The sequence below is a fragment of the Euleptes europaea genome, chromosome 18, assembly GCF_029931775.1.
Source record: "Euleptes europaea isolate rEulEur1 chromosome 18, rEulEur1.hap1, whole genome shotgun sequence".
In the NCBI taxonomy this organism is placed as follows: domain Eukaryota; kingdom Metazoa; phylum Chordata; class Lepidosauria; order Squamata; family Sphaerodactylidae; genus Euleptes; species Euleptes europaea.
Genome location: NC_079329.1, coordinates 12,173,639 through 12,194,452, shown reverse-complemented (window position 1 = coordinate 12,194,452; position 20,814 = coordinate 12,173,639). Strand labels below are relative to the sequence as shown.

Below are 20,814 nucleotides of genomic sequence, written 5' to 3'. Positions count from 1 at the left end.
TTTATTCTGCGATTGTCTTATATTGTGTTTGTGCTACATTATTTTCTGCGGGAGCATGTGATGGTTGTAAGCCCCTTTAAGCATTCCCAATAAAGCAGGATGTAAATTAAACATTTGCCATTAACAATGATGGTGCTGGTGGATGAAGGGTCCAAGAGAAATCTCCAGGCAAAAAGGCAGAAAACCCCAGAGGCGTTATTAGTCAGTCACCCACCTCTAGGCAATTAAGGTGAGACCAGAGCAATCAGGTCTCGCTGCCTCTTCCTTACAACCATCTCATCTCGAACACGTTCTACTAACCCATCTATTAACATACCAGTTAATCTTTTCACTCAACTTTCTGTCTTGCGTTCCTTCCTTTCTTCTCCCCTTGCCTTGGGATCTCCTCTCCGAAGTATTCATTCATCTACTCATCTATCTAGCCATTTCAACCTACATTCTATCTGCACATCAACCATCATTTTTCCTTCCTTCCTTCCTCCTTCCTTCCTTCCTTCCTTCCTTCCTTCCTTCCTTCCTTCCTTCCTTCCTTCCTTCCTTCCTTCCTTCTCTTTTTTCCCTCCCCCATACTTCTCTCTATTCATTCACCTAACTACCTACACCCAGACACCTACTATTTCATTCATTCCCAGATGCTCCATCTGCCCTTCACATCTCTCCTGTCTGAATGGCTCAAATCCAGATGCCAATTGCTCTTTGAATTTTTTTTCCTTTTTGCTTTCTCAAGCAAAATTCTCACTTAGCAAACAAAATGGCTGAATGAATTGCATGAGACAGCCGAAAGAACGAAACAAAAGCGACCCAAACGGAAATTCAGATTGGTTTGTCCATATTGGTCAGGTCATGTAATGACGGCAGAAGTTGTGAAGCAAATGGGGAAAGAGCCAAAAGTAGAAAAAGCAGGAAGTCTGGAGTGGTCTAGCTATAAAGTAAACTTGTTTATATCTGAATTTTAAAGCACACACTGATAAACATCCACTCACAAAAGATGCAAAATAGAATTAGACTGTACTTGGAAAAAGACTCTTCCATGTGTCCGTCATTCGTGGTGAAAAAGCAAATTCCCCATTTTACAAATTTAATCCCAAGGTCACTGAAGATGGCACACACCTGAACAGTCTTGATTCATGCCTATCCTCCCCCTGTTCATTGGCATTTCTACAAGTCATTATTCTCTAGGCCTTAAAGCTCCAAATGTGGGGGGAGGTGAGGAATAAGGCAGGTACCAACATTTTTAAATGGTATCCATGGATACCATTAGGATAGACCGCTTCCCACCCATCAGAGGCACTCTAGCAAAAGAACAGACGCTGCTGGGCTGGGGGCTGCGTGCTACTTCTCTGTGGTAGATATATTCTCTGGCTGCAGTTTGGAGCAGAAAAGTGGAATAAACCAGCTGGGCAGAACTTTGGGAGCTAGGGCTCCTGGGTTCTCCATGAAAGCAGTGGGAGTTCGGTATGGTTTGTTAGAACCGATGAAGTCAGAAGTTTTTAGAAGAAGGGCGGAGCCCAGAAAGTAATAAAAGACAGATAATAGGACTCTTCAGCTTTGGTGTCCTTCAGCTGTACCTCTTCAATGAGTTCAGAGGTTGTTTTTCCCACTATCAATCTGTAGTGTGTTTAATTTGTAATGAACATTAGATCTTACCTGTCAGATCTCCTTGTTTCTCTTACGCCATGATTGCTTCCCAGCCATACCTGGGAACAGGATCTTGCAATCTTCTGCAAGTGAAAGTCTGAAAAACAGTATTTGCGGACCTTTAGTTTTGGGAAAGCTGAGGAACAAGGTTTCTGCAAGTAATAGGGGACTCCAGGGGAGTAGGATTGCCAGGTCCCTCTTCGCCACTGGTGGGAGGTTTTTGGGGCGGAGCTTGAGGAGGGCGGGGTTGGGGGAGGGGAGGGACTTCAATGCCATAGAGTCCAATTGCCAAAGTGGTCATTTTCTCCAGGTGAACTGATCTCTATCTGCTGGAGATCAGTTGTAATAGCAGGAGACCTCCAGGCAGTACCTGGAGGTTTCAAAAAATTCCTCGTGCTGAAATAGAACATGATGATGAACGAGAGCAAGCACTGATGGCGTTATAAACAAAATATAATTCAATTTTCAATAAACAATCACATAAATCACATATATGCAAACTGCAATTTCCAAAGTATTCAAATGGAAGATACGATAACTTACCTTATTCAGATAGACTTTGTCCAAGTGATCTGAAGAGAGTTGACATACTATTTCAAATGATGATGGAATGTCCCCAATACAATGCTTATCGTGATCAATGGATTGGTAGGGTTGCTAGGTCCCTCTTGACAACCAGCAGGAGGTTTTAGGGGTGGAGCCTGAGGAGGGCGGGGTTGGGGGAGGGGAGGGACTTCAATGCCAAAGAGTCCAATGGCCAAAGCGGCCATTTTCTCCAGGTGAGCTGATCTCTATTGGCTGGAGATCAGTTGTAATAGCAGGAAATCTCCAGCTAGAACCTGGAAGTTGATAACAACCACAAAATAACTTATGCTGAATTAACAATGTTTCCAAACCAAACAACCACACAGGCTCAACTTAACTTAAACAATTTATTAGCCTATTCTAAAGTCATTGATACTAACAATTACAATACTAACAATTACAATACTAACAATAAACCCTACTATAACCAATGAAAATGTTGGGGGGGGAAAGGTTTGTTTCACCACTGATTAACAGCAAAAGTGGTGCTGGAGATGGATAAATTTACTGCTGGTATAGTAAATCAAGTCAACCCTTTTTTTTCAACATTTTCATTATTTTCCTCTGAGAGACTGTATTATTTATCATTCAGTGTGTTTTCGAGGCATATTTCTGTACTGCACTGGTACAGTGGGTATTATCTTACGATATGAGTGGATGGTTACATTAGGGTTTATTGTTAGCATTGTAATTGTTAGTATTGTAATTGTTAGTATCAATGACTTTAGAACAGGCTAATAAACTGGTTAAGGTGAGCCTGTGTGCTGTCGTTTGGTTTAGAACCTGGAGGTTGGCAACCCTAGCAATTGGACTCGATGGCATTGAAGTCCCTCCCCTCCCCAGACCCCATCCTCCTCAGGTCCCGCCCCCAAAACCTGCCTCTGGAGGTGAAGAGGAACCTGGCAACCCTAACAATTTTGTTATTGTTAGATTGCTTTATTTTTGTTCCTCTCAGGGTGTGTATTGTATCCCTTATCTCTCTTTGTCACCCTCCCACTGTATGTTCACAGCGACGCATAACAACACAAAATGCCATAAACAATCCATATTCTGTAAGCAGAAAAAGTGTGGGCAATCCAAAGTAGAAACCCAGTTCCTAACTCTCGGCTGGCTTCAGCCTTGTCTGTATATGCAAACATTTGACGATCCAAACGAGGCTGTCGGGCTCTTCTCGTCACCCTTTCTTGTCTTCAGGGTACACATGCGCGTTCATTAATAACCCATGAACAGGGCTGCCAACTCTTGAAAAGAAAAAGAAAAATCTCGACAGAGCTTCAGAGAGAAGCCCAATAGGTTTGGACCAGGGGCAGAACCTACTGGTTTGTTGCTTATCTGTGTGTGGGGGGATCCCCACAATGTTTTATGGGCCCAGAGGCATACCTAGGGTTGCCAGGTCCCTCTTCACCACCGGTGGGATGTTTTTGGGGCGGAGCTGAGGAGGGAGGGTTTTAGGGAGGGGAGGGACTTCAGTGCCATCGAGTCCAATGGCCAAAGCGGCCATTTTCTCCAGGTGGACTGATCTCTATTGGCTGGGGATCAGTTGCAATAGCAGGAGATTTCCAGCTATTACCTGGAGGCTGGCAACCCTAGGCATACCACAGCCTCACAGTCTGGGAAAGAGTTATATGCAGAAAAGTCTGTTCATGTAGGGTCAGGTTTTTCTGGTCAGTCGGCAGCCCTATTTCCTGAACGTGCTTCATATGTTACACTTCAAGCAATCTGCATTCTTCTCTGTAAACTCTGAAATGTGGTTTATTTGTAATACCTTAAATCTGAGTTATTTACAGAGATCAATCCTGTGCAGAGTTACTTGAGTCTAAGCTCCCTGAAATCAATTAATTTAGACTGGAGTTACTCTGCACAGAATTGCACTGCTAGTAACTCAAATCTAGAAATAAATCTCCCAATTAATGTGCAAAGTCATTAAGGACTTATGAACCTTTAAAGATGGAGTGAGATGACTGGTTATCATATGGTGACCATGTTGTAGCCTGCTTTGTAGACCCTGATTAGATTGGAAATTTACATCAGAACAAAAAGAAGCATAAGGATTGGCAGCATCCCATACAATTTAACCACTGAGGTCATATTTCCACTAGAAACTTTCATCAGTTTTTACCAGTTTAATGGTCATGGTGTTCTCCCGGAGGATCTTAGGAACTGCAGTTTGACACTACTCAGGTTCCCGCTAGCCCCACTCACAGAATTAGAATTCTCAGAATCCTTTAGAAAAGAGGGAATTAGTGTTACTCGATAGGGTTGCCAGCTCCGGGTTGGGAAATACCTGGAGAATTGGGGGGTGGAGCCTGAGGAGCAAGGGTTTTGGGGAGAGGAGGGATGTCAATGGGGTATAATGCCATAGAGTCCACATTCTGTCACCTGGAGATCAGTTGTAATAGCGGGTGATCTCCAGCCACCACCTGGAGGTTGGCAACCCTAATTACTGTGATAGATATGTACTCTGAGTGTTTAATAAAGAATAGAGACATAAATTTCCATGGAGACCATAAACCCTGCCCTGCAAACCCAACATCAAATTCATCCAGTCTTGCTATAGCTAGTGGTTAGGAAAGGATACTAAGGCCCATGCCCAGATGCACTATTGTGTCCACTCGCTCTGCATATACAGAAATAAATACATAGTTCCAATTAATGCATGATACATAACTCAGTTTCCATGGCATAACTGTACTGTACCGTTGCAGAACTGCCCAGATGACCTGAGCGTGTAATAAAAACCTAGCTGGAAAACATCATTATGTTCCAATGCAGTGGTTTCCCCACTCCTCCACATGAAGCCAGCTGGGTGACCTTGGGCTAGTCACAGCTCTGTTAGAGCTCTCTCAGCTCCACCTACCTCACAGGGTGTCTGCTGTGGGGAGGGGAAGGGAAGGTGATTGTAAGCCGGTTTGAGTCTCCCTTAAGTGGCAGAGAAAGTCGGCATATAAAAGCCAACTCTTCTTCTTCTTCTTCATGCTCAAGGGCGATACAATAAAATTATTGCAGAAGAACGAAAGTGCCCATTTTGTCCGGATCAAATAGACTCCCTAGCCCACATTGTTTTAGCATGTCCACAAAATATTATGGCACGAAATAAATATATCACTCCCTGGATAAAACAGGTAAAGACAGTTTCTGAGAAGTGGCTACTGCATTATCTGCTGTCAAGCAGATCAGTCAATTGCGTGCGAGATGAGGCAACTTTTCCCTTTATAGTATCAAGGAAAAATTTAATTTCATTTCCCCCTTTTAAAGTGTGAAATGGTTGATCAATAGCCAATGGCTATTAAATCTAGGGAAAGGAAAATGGGTTATCATCATGGTTGCAATCTAAGCCCAGGCTCACCTCCTGAACTGAGATTTTCATGTATTTCATTTAGAATGTCTTGCAGAAAGAAAAATTAAGTCAAAGTCCTTATCAGCATTGTGCTCAGGGACTAATTCTCGCACATTTCAGAACGCAGGTGGGGCTTCACATCACTGAATGCTACTCCATATAAAATAATATCCTGCCCATAGAAAGCTAGAGAGAAGAATTCTAGCCTATTCTACTCCCTGATCAGCTTGTTATCTAAGTGAATGAAGGCTGTTGCTTTTTTTAACTTCGAGAGTTTTAGGGCTGGCAGCTCCAGGCTGGGAAATTCCTGGAGATTTGGGGGTGGAACCTAAGGATTTTGGGCAGCGCAGGTGCTTTAAAAAGGTAAATGTAGTCCCCTGTGTAAGCACCAGGTCATTACTGACCTATGGGGTGATGTCACATCCCAACGTTTACTAGACAGACTATGTTTACAGGGTGGTTTGCCATTGCCTTCCCCAGTCATCTACACTTTAGTAGAATGTGTGTGTGTGTGTGTATGTGTGTGTGTGTGTGTGAAGTGCCGTCAAGTCACTTCCGACTCATGACGACCCTACGAATGAAAGTCCTCCAAAATGTCCTATCTTTGTCAGCCTTGCTAAGGTCTTGCAAATTGAAGGCTGTGGCTTCCTTTATTGAGTCAATCCATCTCTTCTTGGGTCTTCCTCTTTTCCTGCTGCCCTCAACTTTTCCTAGCATGACTGTCTTTTCCAGTGAATGTACTTTAGTGGAAAGTAATGTCACAGAGTCCACCCTCCAAATCAGCCCTTTTCTGCAGGGCAACGGATCTCTGTCATCTGGACTGGAGATCAGTTGTAATTCTGGGAGAGATATCCAGGTAGGGTTTCCAGCTCTGGGTTGGGAAATATCTGGAGATTTTGGGTGTGGGGCCTGGAGAGGGTGGGGTTTGGGGAGGGGAGGGACCTCCTCAGCATGATACAATGCCATAGAACCCACTCTCCAAAGCAACCCTTTTCTCCAGGGCAACTAATCTCTGTTGTCTGGAGATCAGTTGTGAAAGCAGGAGATATCTAGGCCCCATTTGGAGGTTAACAATCCTACAGGGAAAGGTTATAGCTCCAGTTCCTATCCCGCCCCCCAACTAGGGTTGCCATCCTCCAGGTACTAGTTGGCGATCTTTTGCTGTTACAACTGATCTCTAGCCAATAGAGATCAATTCACCTGGAAAAAATGGCCGCTTTGGCCATTAGACTCTATGGCATTGAAGTCCCTCCCCTCCCCAAACCCTGCCCTCCTCAGGCTCTGCCCCAAACCTCCTGGCATTGGTGAAGAGGGATCTGGCAACCCTACCCCCAGCAGCTGCTGTTGACTACAAAAAGCAAAAAAACCCATCACAGATGTTTTCAGTTTAGCCCTAATTTTCCATCTCACTGGGGTTGCCAGTTCCCTCTTCACCACGGGTGGGAGGTTTTTCTATCGGCTGGAGATCAGAGGTAATAGCAGGAGGTCTCCAGCTAGTACCTGAAGGTTGGCAACCCTACTCCCCACACACACATCTCGAGGCTAACCCATCATTGTCCCAGAGCAGTAGCCTTGTTAGTCTCTTGCAGCCAAATGAAACAGAAGTCCGGCGACACCTTAAAAACTAACTTCCATTAGAAGTTCTTGAGCTTAAGCTCTGACTCACAAAAGCTCCTGGTGCAATAAATGTTCTCAGTGCTTAAGGAGCCGCTGGACCTCTGTTATATAACCTGTAGAGACCCACCAAACCATGGGATCTTCAGGTAGAATGTGCATTCTTCAACTTGGGGTTAAAAAAACCCTATTTTTAACTGAGGATATCAGATATTGGGGTAAAGGCTCTTTACATGTGTCTTTCATGCTCAGTTCTTTTTTCCCTCTCTTTTGTTTCTTTGTCCAGAAACCATATTGTTAACGGAGCTAGTTGGCTCCATATCAAGCTGAGTCAGGGAAACGGAGGGATTCTCAGCCGTCTGACCCCGTGAACCAACGAGTGCCTAAAACCAAACAGCTGGAACACAAGGTCCCCCCCCCCCAAACCAAGAAGAATCCCAAAGAAGGACAACAGGAAAGCAAGAAAACCAAGTGGAACTGAAGCAAAGAAACTGACCCCAGATGCTCTTGAAAACTTTTTTGAAGCTGCAGTATAGATTTAAAAAGTACAAAGACTTTTAGGAAACCCAACGGTTTAACAAGAAAATATATTTGAATGTGCAATTTCAGACTCTCCATAGGATCTCCGAAGATTTATTAGTGGTCATCTATGGTCTTTCCCCCCACCCTAGAATCCCTGATAGCTCTTTAGGCATTTATCAATAGCTCTCCAGAAAGGAAGACTTCCAGAAAATCTTCTGTGTTTTGTAGTTGCCCTCCAGAGTTCTACCAGTAGATGCTCAGATGATAGCTTGAAGCAGCTTCTGGTGGTTTTTCACTAGTTCTTCAGGATTCATTTGTCAATGATACAGAACCTCCCCAGAATCTCTCCAGACTATTTCTGATAATCCACACTAACAACTACCTAAACGTGCATCTTCCAACAGTCCACAACACCTTGCCAACACCTATCCGAAACTACTTCATAAATCATCCACACCTTTTCTAAACATCCTCAACCGCTTTCTAAGGAATTCCATAGAGGTTCCTACTTCTTTTCTAGACACTTGAAGTTCATTTAGAATTGTTCCTTTGAAATATCTGAAGAGAGGGCTTCCAAGATAACCTAATATTCTAGAAGCAATCCAGAAAACTCTATCAGTATTCTTCACAGGGTCCCCATCCAACCACCCAAGAACTTTGCAGCAACTTGTAAAACCTTCTTCCTAGGCTCTCCTTCTTCCCAGACTCCACCTACACATTGAACTTGGAACAGAAGACTCGTTTTCTCCCTCACAACATCTTGTGTTCCAGCTCCTGCCCACCAGAAGAGGAAGCCAGCCACAAAAGTCAGGGCCCTTCCTCCTCTGAGTCCTTGAAAGCATCTTCACCGCCGGCCCTTGTGGCTTACATCTGTCACTCCTGGCTTCGTTTCTCACCGCCAAGCTGGAGTCACTTAAGCGCTGGAATGAGGAAAGGATGGTCTGGTGTGAAAAGGGCGTCCAGATACTCCTCACCACCGTGGGGGCCTTCGCCGCCTTCGGCCTCATGATCATTGCCATTGGCACAGATTACTGGCTGTACGCCCGTGCTTTCATCTGCAATACCACCAACATCACTTCTGAGGAAACTCCCCAGAAGGACAAGAAGGATCCTGGGGGGCTCACCCATTCAGGCCTCTGGAGGATATGCTGTTTAGAAGGTGAGAAACCCGTTCCAAAGAACTCCCATCAAATTTGAGATTCAATTCTGGGATAAAGTCCTGTCAGAGACGGCCATGAACATGAACACCCTCAAACGCAAAGTAAGTTTAAGGACATCTGGGCCCTCAGCAGGAATATAATAAGGTTTCAAATTGGACCAAGTAACAACAGTTATCAGTCCTTTCCTTTCCTTTTATTTCAAGCTCATCTGACCAAAAATCTTGAGCGCAACGTACATAAGACAAAAACTGAATTTACAACATCATAGAGAGTTAAAACATTTAAAGGATACATAAGATAAAAACAAAATTTGCAATTTCATAGAGTGATAAAATGTTATAAACAATATGGCTTTAAAATCTTGGAATTCATAAATTATTCTAAAATTACAAATATAAGAATAAACAAATATCTTTATAGGGAGCAATGTAGACAGTACACTGATAATATTTCTGTTTAGCGCATGATTTAGCTTTATCGTGACTTTAAAGACAGGACTATTGCCAGATATTTGGCGACACCGCTAGTTATTTCTGGGTCCGTGTCTCCCATCAGTAATGAAACCACCCAGGGGTCAGCAGGAAGATGATGTTTTGATAGGATAGGAGCAATCCAGAGGGCCCTGGGTGCAGACCATTGATCACAAAGTAGTAGAAGGTGATCTATTGTCTCGATTGCTCCTGATGCCCGAGCACATAGCCTATCTGAGAATCACTCAGGGGAAGAGTCCTTACTGGAGGAGTCGCCCAGTGGGGGAAAGGCCCACGAATTACATGTCAAATGAGACATAAATCCTCTTTCATATATGCAAGGGAATAGAGTGGTGGAATATGGGCAGCAGAATAGACCAGGGGTCCCCAGCCTTTTCGAGCTTGCGGGTGCCGGTGGAATTCTGACCCAGCATGGTGGGCGCAGCCAGAAAAGGGCTGCCACTGCTTACCTTCAGTCACACAGTGAAGATCCTTGGCTTTCCAAATAGGGTTGCCAACCTCCAGGTACTAGCTGGAGATCTCCCGCTATTACAACTGACCTCCGGCTGATAGAGGTTGCCTCGCTCTCCCCCCGCATTTTGAGGGACCTGTTTTATCTCAGATTTGAAAACGTGGGGAAACGTTGGTGGGTGGGGAGTGAGGTGACCTCTGAGGATCGGAAACAGCATGCATAATCCAAACAAAGACCCAAAGTCGTCAGAGGGGCGACGGCGAGTGAAACAGCCATGCATAAAGACCTATAGCATCATACCCAGATTAGGTCCCTCCCCAAACCCCATCCTCCCCCATCTCCATTCCCAAATCTCCAGGAATTTCCCAACCCAAAGTTGGCAATTTTATTCCCATGGCTCTGCTGCAGCAAGCCCTGGAGTGGCTTGTTGGGTTGACTTTTCATAGTGGAGCCAAGTAGGGTTGCCAAGTCCCTCTTTGCCACCAGCATAGGGTCGCCAACCACCAGGTAGTAGCTGGAGATCTCCTGCTATTACAACTGATCTCCAGACGACACAGATCAGTTCACCTGGAGAAAATGGCCGCTTTGACAATTGGACTCTATGGCATTGAAGTCCCCCCCCTCCCCAAACCCTGCCCTCCTCAGGCTCTGCCCAAAAAATCTCTAGGTATTTCCCAGCCCAGAGCTGGCAACCCTATTTGCAAACCAGCTGTGATGGCAGCTGCTGCCAAAGCAAAATTAAAAAAAAAAATTGCATGAGTTTTCTATCTCTTAGAGATGATCTCACGCCCAGCCTGTGCAATGTCCAGGTCTTCCTGATCCTGTTGTAACGCGATTCTTCGATCTCCCCTGAGATCAGCCTGGGTCAAACTGACCCCATTTCCATGCATAAGCCAAAGCGCAGGAGAGGGGAGCTGGGGGGTTTGACGTTTTTCTCACAGTAAGCATTACACCCAACTACAAAGAAGTGTTTTTAAGGGGCGGGGACTCAGATGCTTCGGGATTTCTGCTGGGGATTCTACAGTGCTCTGGAAACCCCAAGACTTTCTCCAGGGCAAACAACAACATGCATAGCATTTTTAGGATTTGGAACAGAAAAGTGTGGATCAAGAGAGCCTCAGACCTCAGGTAAAACTCCCTTGCATAAAAGACCACTGTTAGAGATGCTGGAGGGAGCCCCAGTGGTCCTTGCTCTCCCTCAGGACTCACATTCTGCCCAAAATAAGGACAAACTAATTGTCAATAAAGAGACAGTGTTGTATAGTGGTTAGAGTGTCAGACTAGGATCTGGGGGACTCTGCCATGGAAGCTCGCTGGGTGATCTTGGGCCAGTCACACACTCTTAGCCTAACCTACCTTACATGGTGGTTGTTGTGAGGATAAAATGGAGGAGAGGAGAAGGATGCAAGCCGTTCTGGGTCCCCACTGGGAAGAAAGGTGGGGTTTAGATTAAGCTAGCTAGCTAAATGAATGAATGAATAAATAAATAAATAAATAAATACATACATACATACATGTTATTAATTTGAAGTGGTCCCCTGCTCCAGATTTCCTTAGGGCCAAAGTATATGGGTCCCTATACTATAAAGGCACCTAGTCTATTCTCCCTGACAAGCGGCTCTGGGAGACGTATGGTGTGATTTGCATTGGCAACTGTGTGAGTGTGGGGGGGTTAAAACCCTCTCCCTCTGCATTCATAGCCCCAGTTGAAACAGGGTCCCACCTATGTAGGGTTGCCAGGTACCCTCTTTGCCACCAGCAGGAGGTTTTTGGGGCAGAGCCTGAGAAGGGCGGGGTTTGGGGAGGGGAGTGACTTCAATGCCATAGAGTCCAGTTGCCAAAGTGGCCATTTACACTATTACAACTGATCTCCAGCCAATAGAGATCAGTTCACCTGGAGAAAATGGCCGCTTTGGCAGTTGGACTCTATGGCTTTGAAGTGCCCTCCCCAAACACTGCCCTCCTCAGGCTCGGCCCCCAAAATCTCTAGATATTCCCCAACCTGGAGCTGGCAAGTTGTGGCAACCCTAGCAATCAAGGCCGTTTTCGTCCCATAACCGGGCCTGAAACCAGACTGGGACGGATCCAAACCATCTGTTTAATTACAGATCTCCTGCACCACGCCTCCTCTGCCTCTCACCCAACCCATACAGCAGTAATCAGGCTGCCATATTGTTCATGAAAGACTGAAAGCAGAGTTGCCACGTCCTCACCTAGCAACTACGCTTCTACCTTTAAACTCTCTAGTACTGAGCAAGGCTGTGCTTCCCCCACTATTACTCTTGTCCCTCACCCCAGAGAGGGCCAAATTATCCTCCTGCTGGGCACAGCTGATGCAGAGATTAACAGGCCAGTCGACCAGTGGAGGGCTGGAACAGGTGGTGTCGTGGCAACAGCATTACTGAGTGCTTGGCACTGTTTCTGCATAAGGGGCTGGCACCTATCGTAGGGTTGCCAAGTGCCTGGTGTCGGCGGGTAAAATCCCGCCAATCCACTGGGCTGCCCGCCGACCAGCTGAGGGCCGGCGGGCAACGCATGCACGTGCGACCGTACAACATGCCTACCCGGAAGTGACGCGGACACTCTAGCAACCTCCGCAGAAACTCTATGGAAACCATAGAGTTTCGGCAGAGATTGATATTGCGCCTGTGTCGCTTCCGAGTAAACCCAGAAGTAGCATAGGCACGTCGCACGGGACATGCACGTGCATCGTGCGGGATGTGCACGCGCATTGCGCCAGGCTCGCATGTGTGTCCCGCACTGCTGAAAAGCTCCCGCCGATGGAGCTACGGACCTGGTAAGCCTAAGCTATCGCCTGCCACAGCTATCACCTTCTACAGATCTTATATAGATCTTAAAATGAGCCAGTCAAGACTCACATTACTGGTGGCCTATCAGAATGCACAGTGTTGGTACCCTAGGGTTGCCAACTGCCAGGTAGTAGCAGGAGATCTCCTGCTAATTCAACTGATCTCCAGCCGATAGAGATCAGATCACCTGGAGAAAAATGGTCGCTTTGGCAATTGAACTCTATGGCACTGAAGCCCCTCCCCTCCCCAAACCCCGTCCTCCTCAGGCTCCACCCCAAAAATCTCCCACCGGTGACGAAGAGGGACCTGGCAACCCTATGATACCCACCCTCCTACCACTAGAAATCTCCAGAGTTTCTCATGTAGAGTTGTCAACCTCTAGGTGTGGCTTGGAGATCCCCCAGAATTACAACTGATCTCCAAACAACAGAGATCAGTTCCCCTGGGGAAAATGGCTGCTTTGGAGGGTGGACTCTATGGTCTTTTATGCATGGCCGTTTCGCTCGCCGTCACCCCCTTGGACGACTTCGGATCTTTGTGTTGATTATGCATGCCGTTTCCGACTGTCAGAGGTCCCCTCGCTCTCCCCCCTGTCTGTTTTATCTCAAATTTGAGGGACCTGTTTTATCACAGATTTGAAAAAGTGGGCAAAACGTGGGGAAACATTGGTGGGTGGGGAGTGAGGTGACCTCTGAGGATAGGAAACGGCATGCATAATCCAAACAAAGACCCAAAGTCGTCAGAGGGGTGACGGCAAGTGAAACAGCCATGCATAAAGACCTATAGCATCATACCCAGATGAGGTCCCTCCCCAAACCCCATCCTCCCTCAGCTCCATCCCCAAATCTCCAGGAATTTCCTAACCCAAAGTTGGCAATTTTATTCCCATGGCTCTGCTGCAGCAAGCCCTGGAGTGGCTTGCTGGGTTGACCTTTCATAGTGGAGCCAAGTAGGGTTGCCAAGTCCCTCTTTGCCACCGGCGTAGGGTCGCCAACCACCAGGTAGTAGCTGGAGATCTCCTGCTATTACAACTGATCTCCAGCCGACACAGATCAGTTCACCTGGAGAAAATGGCCACTTTGGCAATTGGACTCTGTGGCACTGAAATCCCTCCCCTCCCCAAATTCTGCCCTCCACAGGCTCCACCCCAAAAATCTCCAGGTATTTCCCAACCCGAAGCTGGCAACCCTACACCGGCGGGAGGTTTTAGGGATGGAGCCAGAGGAGGGCGGGATTTGGGGAGTGGAGGGACTTCAATGCCATAGAGTCCAATTGCCAAAGCGGCCATTTCATCCAGGTGAACTGATCTCTATCGGCTGGAGATCAGTTGTACTAGCAGGAGATCTCCAGCTAGTACCTGGAGGTTGGCAACCCTAGAGCCAAGGTGGTCCCTGGTTTTGAGACCTAGTTACCATTTCATTCTGACCGCTGTAAGGATTTGAGCTTTGATAGGAAAACGCAGCATAGGGCATCAAGGACCTGAGCGCTGCATTCAAATGCCAACACAGCCTGGCTCTCTGCTGAGAGACCTACTTTGGATGCTAGTCATTTCTGTCTCTCCGTTTCAGGGCAGAGGCGAGGGGTGTGCGTGAAAATCAACCATTTTCCAGAGGACACAGACTATGATCACGACAGTGCGGAATACCTCCTACGTACGTATAAATAGGGGGCTTATTCATTCCTCTTCCTTGGCCTCTCTCCACTGTTCTCTGTAACCAGGGGAAACGGAGTTTGAATGCCACTGAATCTCCATGTCAGAGGTTGCCGGAGCTGTGATAACCGAAGCAGCAGCGAAGGGTTTATTTGGTGGTGGGCAGCAGCTATTACACACGGCAAAAGGGATGAATCAGCTCCCGGTGCTAGTAGTTTCCTGGAGGCGATTACATTCCAACAGGGATGCAGTTGGTGTCGGGGTTTTTTTTTGGGGGGGGGGTGTTCCCTGGAGTCTGTCGTACTGCAGATGAAGCAACCTTGGGTCTCGGTGCCGAGGGGATTACCTGCAAGTGGAAAGGATGCAGCAGCATCTCTGGAGACCTAGCTGGACCAGACATTCTAAGGCCATTTATGCAGGGTCGGTTTTGATGCTCACTCAAAGCTGCTTTTTAAAAATCCGCCCTTTAAAGTGACTATTCAAGGTCCTGATGCAAGAGAAGAAAAACAAATTCCTCCACCACCACCCCACTCCCCTGTTCCTTCATTCCTTCGTTTGCATAGCCATTAGCAATGGTCATTTGCATAGCTAAGCTGGGACTGTGATTTTTCATGGTTCCTTCAGTAAATGCTTTGATGCTGGGGTGGAGCAAATACAAAAGGTTGCGTTAAAGGGGCTCTTAAGAAATGCGAAGCAGGTATGCCCCGGCTTCGCAGTGATGGCCGGAATGATGGTTCAGTGCGAAGAAATTTAAAATATATATATATATTTTAAATATATATATATTCAGCCTGGAATTTGATGGTAATTACCAAGCATAAACGGCCTAAGAATTCCCAATTTTGAAGCATGGCTTTGTTTTTTGTTGTTGTTGTTTTAATTGTCTTTTCTCCCCACAATTGGAATATCAAGATCAGGTCCAGAGTACTAATTACTCCTCAAATAAAGGTTTGGGCCAAATGTGTTTTTGTCTTGGTTTTGCAAAACAAAACAAAAAAACAAAACAAAAGGAAAAGAAGCCCAATGTCCATTTTATTCCCTGCCCTGAACCCCTTTTTAGACTCCTGCGGTTTGTCAGCAAGAAGCACTGATCAAAAATACTAGAACACGGGGGCATCCAGTGAAGCTGATGGACAGTAGATTCAGGACAAACAAAGGGAAATACTTCTTTACCCAACGATTAAAATGTGGAATTTGCTGGCCAAGGATGTCGTGATTGCCTCAGGCATTTTTTCTTTTGCCGTCAAGTCACAGCCGTTCAGAAGTGGTTTGCCATTGCCTGCCTCTGCGTCACGACCCTGGTATTCTTTGGAGGCCTCCCTTCCAAATACTTGCCAAGGTCGAGGCTGAGAGTTTGTGACTGGCCTATGGTCACCCAGCAAGTTTCCATAGCAGAGTGGGGATTCGAACCTGGGTTTCCCAGATCCTAATCCGTACAACGTCACATCTGGCTAAGCTCTCAGTCTAAAGCACTACGCCACAGTACCTCTCAAACTGTTCCAGGTCTCATTCTGTCTACCATCCCCCAGGAACCCTGGGAATTGTAGGTCCATGCGTAAGATTAGGGATTTTAACAAATTTCTCATCACCTTTCCCAAACGGTTGGAGCGTAGTTTGTACCCTTTGTCATTTTGACTCAGGCTGTGAAAAGGCTGAAGTCTGTCTTGCAAATTAACTTCATCTTCACATTTTTTTAAAAAAACCGCAGTTCTTTTTAATCGAGTTGTTTAAGCATTTAAGCATGGAAATCCTTTTTGACAGTTGCTCTGGTTTTTTGTACATCCTCCACTTTTCCTAAATCAGTTCTCTCAACCCTGAGAGGAGGGCTCCTTCTTTCGTAAATAAAGGCTGCAAACAAAATATTCCCGACATTTTGCAAGGGAGTAAAGCCTTTGCACATTTTCCTTTTTTTAAAAAAACAAGCAAAAAAAAAACCCTGCAAAGCTCCATCTTTGCCTTCCTCCTGCCCAGCGTCAGTACAGCTGAGGCACCGAAGCTCAGCTTTTGGAACTGACAAAAACCCTGGAGGCAAAAAAGAGTTCTCTTGGTTGTCCCTGTGAAAATCCATTTTGATTTGGCTGAGTTAGGAGTCACCTGTCCATGTTTTCTTTTTACTGTTGGGAACGCTGTCATGAGGCTTGAGAATTTCTTTCTTTTGGGGAAGGAGGATTTATTAAAGATACATATGGTGTATGACAATTCGGTAGGGTGGGGAGAGGGAATGGATTAAAATCAGCTGATAAAGCACTGAGGCAATCCGTTTTCTCAAATGCATTGCACTCACTTTCCCTAAGACGCTCAGGGTGATATGTTCCTCCGCACAACAACCCTAAGAAGATGGTGAAGTTAAGAGCGAGAACTAGGGTTGCCAACCTCCAGGTACTAGCTGAAGATCTCCTGCTATTACAACTGATCTCGATAGAGATCTGTTAAAAAGGTAAAGGTCCCTTGTGCAAGCACCGGGTCATTCCTGACCCATGGGGTGACGTCACATCCCGACGTTTCCAAGGCAGACTTTGTTTGCGGGGTGGTTTGCCAGTGCCTTCCCCAGTCATCTTCCCTTTACCCCCAGCAAGCTGGGTAGTCATTTCACCGACCTCGGAAGGATGGAAGGCTGAGTCAACCTTGAGCCGGCTACCTGAAACCGACTTCCGTCGGGATCGAACTCAGGTCGTGAGCAGAGCTTTTGACTGCAGTACTGCAGCTTAACACTCTGCGCCACGGGGCTCCTGAGATCTGTTAGCCTGGAGAAAATGGCCGCTTTGGCCATTGGGCTCTATGGCATTGAGGTCCCTCCCCTTCCAAACCCTGCCCTCCTCAGGCTCCGCCCCAAAAACCTCCTACCTGTGGTGAAGAGGGACCTGGCAACCCTAGAGAGAACCTGGCCCTAGGATGGCTAGTAAGTGTTACGACTGAGTACAGATTTCAATCCAGCCCTCCCTGTCCCTAGTCTGATGCATTTAACAGGTTATGTCACCCTGGGACAAGCATTCCATGTATCTGTCAGCTCAAGGCTTCTTACAGTCCCAAGCAAATCAAACAAAACAGGTTATCTTCTCTTATAGGGTGGTTAAGGTGAAACTAATTCATGTCAGCCCTGAACTGGATGGCCCAGGCTAGCCTGATCTCAGGAGCTAAACAAGCTAGGCCTTGGTTTGTACTTGGATGGGAAACCACCAAGGAACTCCTGGGTCGCTTTTGGGAACATAGACCCAACAAGTTAAAAATCATATCATGTAGTCTGACCCGTAGTTCACAGAGGACACAGACCAAAGTTGTTCAGTTTCACTTATCCACCCGTGTGTAACGAGAACACTGGCTGAAAACCATGAAGTTGCCTTTTACTGAGTCAGACCATCGGTCTATGAAGGTCAGTACCATCTGTTCTGACTGGCAACCTACCACCAGATTGCTTACTACTCAATGGCGATGCCGGGGATTGAACCTGGGGCTTTTTGCATGCCAAGCAAATGCTCCACCACTGAGCCACAGCCCCACTCCTGGGTGTCTCTTGCATCTGCACCTTGCTAGGGAAAACTGGATGCAAGCAAGCTTTCTCTCTGGGAAGCTTGCCCACCACTCTGGATCTTCTCCCTGAGGGATCTGTGATGGAATTTCACAGACCCCAGGAACACACTTAAAAAACCACTGCTCTAGAATTGTTTCCCAATTGTGTATCTTCTCTAAGTGGGCTGCTCCACTTAGAGAAGATACAAATGGAACTCTTCCCTGCATCTAAAAAGCTCTCTAGTTTGTGAGGCGGAAGATTAGCCCAGAACCCAGGTGGAACCTGGGATTTGGGGAAGGAAGGGATCTCAGCGGGGTATAGCGCCATAAAGTCCAAAGCAGCCATGTCCTCCAGGGGAACTGATCTCTGTAGCCTGGAGATCAGGTAATTCCAGGAAATGTCCAGGCACCACCTGAAAGCTGGCAACTCTACCAGAACCCTTTTCAGTGACAAGCTAACATTTCTATGTGCAGAGAATCTTTTATAGGTGGTGGGATGGTGGGATCTTGTTCACATATGCAGTTCCTGGCTGAAGTATGAAGCGGTGCCACTTAACAAAAGATGTGGCCGCACGTTTAATCAGATTCTGCTCTTGGGGAATTGGGACCCGCTGCTTTGTAGCCCTCTAATAACTGTCACTTCCCTGCAGGAGTGGTACGAGCCTCAAGCATCTTCCCAATCCTAAGCGCCATCCTGCTTCTGCTGGGAGGCTTCTGCGTGGCTGCCAGTCGCGTCTACAAGTCCAAGCGCAACATCATCCTCGGGGCTGGTATCCTGTTCGTTGCTGCAGGTGAGTGATGGACACGGTAGGGCACGCAGAATCCCTCTCGAGTTCTGAAATCCAGATCAGTAGGCTGAAGGTTTCCTGGTCAGTTCACTGACAGAAAGATCTCTCTGTCCATCCTTCAATCTGTTTTCTCTGATCATCCATCCCTTCTTCTCCCCCTCTCTTTAGTAGTCTATGTATCTAACTGGGTTTTCATATCCATCCCTCTCTGCGGTGAACTGGATGTGTTTCCTCACTCCTGCACATGCAGCCTGCTGAATGGCCTTGGGCTAGTCACAGCTCTTTCAACCTCACCTACCTCACAGGGTGTCGGTTGTGGGGAGGGGAAGGGGAGGCAATTGTCAGCCGGTTTGATTCTTCCTTAAGTGGTAGAAAAAGTCAGCATATAAAAACCAACTCTTCTTCTTTCTCACCATGCCATATGTATTTATCTTTCACTCCTGCTTGGCCTTCACCCTTCTTCTGTCTTTTCTTATATTTCAACCATCCATCCATTCACCCACTGAGGTTCTCTCCTCTATCCATCTCCATCTCCCTCTTACACTCCTCCCTCCATATATTTATGAATCTTGTCATACCACTTTCTCCTTCAGTTCCATGTCATATCATGTCTTACGCTTCTTGCGTTGTTTCTAATTTTTGTGTTCCTCATCCTGTTACATTTTTCTTATGCTGCTTGATTGCCTTGTTTTATACTGTTTAATCTGCCTTGAGTCTCAGCAGTCCGCTGTAAATAAAGAAAACCAAAAAGTGAAATAAAACCCTCCTCTAGCTGCCACACACACATCAGTCTGTCCTCCTGTCCAACAAACCACCCATGAACTCCAAAACATCTGCCATTTTCTCCTTTCTTGAACACATCTTTTCACTCAGTCACCTCCACCACTTATTTCATCCATCCGTAGGGTTACCAGGTCCTTCTTCGCCACCAGCGGGAGGTTTTTGGGGCAGAGCCTGAGGTGGGCGGGCTTTGGGGAGCGACATCAATGCCATAGAGTCCAATTGCCAAAGTGGCCATTTTCTCCAGGTGAACTGATCTCTATCAGCTGGAGATCAATTGTAATAGCAGGAGATCTCCAGCTAGTACCTGGAGGTTGGCAAACCTCCATCCATCAGACATCTTTCATCTCACTGTCTCTTATTTCTACACCCTCAGGTCTCAGCAACATCATCGGTGTCATTGTCTACATCTCAGCCAACGCTGGAGACCCCGGCACAAAACGTGACGATGAGAAGAAAAGCCACTACTCCTACGGCTGGTCCTTTTACTTTGGTGGCCTTTCCTTCATTCTGGCTGAGATGATTGGGGTACTAGCCGTCAACATATACATCGAGAAGAACCGGGAAGCCCACTGCAAGAGCCGCACGGAGCTGCTGAAGAACCCTTCTTCCTCGTCTTCGGCGATACTGCGTTTGCCCAGCTACCGTTTCCGATACCGCCGCCGGTCACGCTCCAGCTCCCGCTCCACCGAACCGTCGCAGTCTCGAGAAACCTCGCCGGTCGGCCTGAAGGGTTTCCCTTCCACCGACATCTCCATGTACACACTATCGAGGGACCCCTCCAAAGCCAACGTCAGTTCGCTCTATGGTGGTGCCAGTGAAACGCCATCTACGGGCGCGGCAGCGGCAAGTGCCACCGGTACCGGTGGTGGGTTCCTGCAGCTGCACAACACCTTCCCCAAGGACCCTGGCGTCACTGTCACAGTGACCGGGCCTGGTGTAGCAGGGGCTACTGGCACCCTGGGTAAAGATGCCTCCTCAAACACCAACACGCTCAACAGGAAGACAACGCCAGTGTAGGGGCAGAGTTAAGAGAGGAGAGGGCACAGGAAGGAAACATGAAGGGAAGGCACCGCTCGAAGTATGAAGGGAGAGTCGGAGAGTTGTGAAGCGAGCAAACAGTTCACCCATGCAGGCCATCTTTCTTTCTTTCTTTCTTTCTTTCTTTCTTTCTTTCTTTCTTTCTTTCTTTCTTTCTTTCTTTCTTTCTTCCTTCCTTTCTTCCTTCCTTCCTTCCTTCCTTCCTTCCTTCCTTCCCTCTCTTCTTCCACTATCTTGCTTTTGCTTCCTTTCTTTTCTTCTTCCACTATCTTACCTTTCTTTTTTCCTACATCCTTTTCTCTCTTTCTTATTCCACTTTCTTATCTTCCTTTTCCCTTCTTCCTTTTCTCTTTCTTCTTACTTTTTGTATCTTCCTTTTCCTTCCTCCTTTTCTTTCTTCTTCCACTTCCTTATCTTCCTTTTTCCTTTTTCCTTTTCT

At 46.7% G+C, this 20,814-nt stretch overlaps 1 protein-coding gene across 1 annotated transcript; it reads left to right on the top strand.

The window, feature by feature from the left end:
- Positions 1-8,545: 8,545 nt before the first annotated feature.
- On the top strand, positions 8,546-20,424 carry CACNG8 (calcium voltage-gated channel auxiliary subunit gamma 8). The gene is made up of 4 exons (XM_056864027.1): positions 8,546-8,855; positions 14,177-14,260; positions 18,417-18,557; positions 19,711-20,424. Exons 1-4 carry the CDS (start codon positions 8,633-8,635, stop codon positions 20,352-20,354), a joined length of 1,092 nt encoding a protein of 363 aa, XP_056720005.1. The 5' UTR covers positions 8,546-8,632; the 3' UTR covers positions 20,355-20,424.
- Positions 20,425-20,814: the final 390 nt, after the last annotated feature.

Bases quoted from the DNA above. Each gene is read 5' to 3' on its own strand.
- CACNG8 (XM_056864027.1), top strand. From the start codon at position 8,633: ATGGTCTGGTGTGAAAAGGGCGTCCAGATACTCCTCACCACCGTGGGG. The intron at 8,856-14,176 runs GTGAGAAACCCG...TCTCCGTTTCAG, and splicing joins GAGGATATGCTGTTTAGAAG to GGCAGAGGCGAGGGGTGTGC. The intron at 18,558-19,710 runs GTGAGTGATGGA...CTACACCCTCAG, and splicing joins TATCCTGTTCGTTGCTGCAG to GTCTCAGCAACATCATCGGT.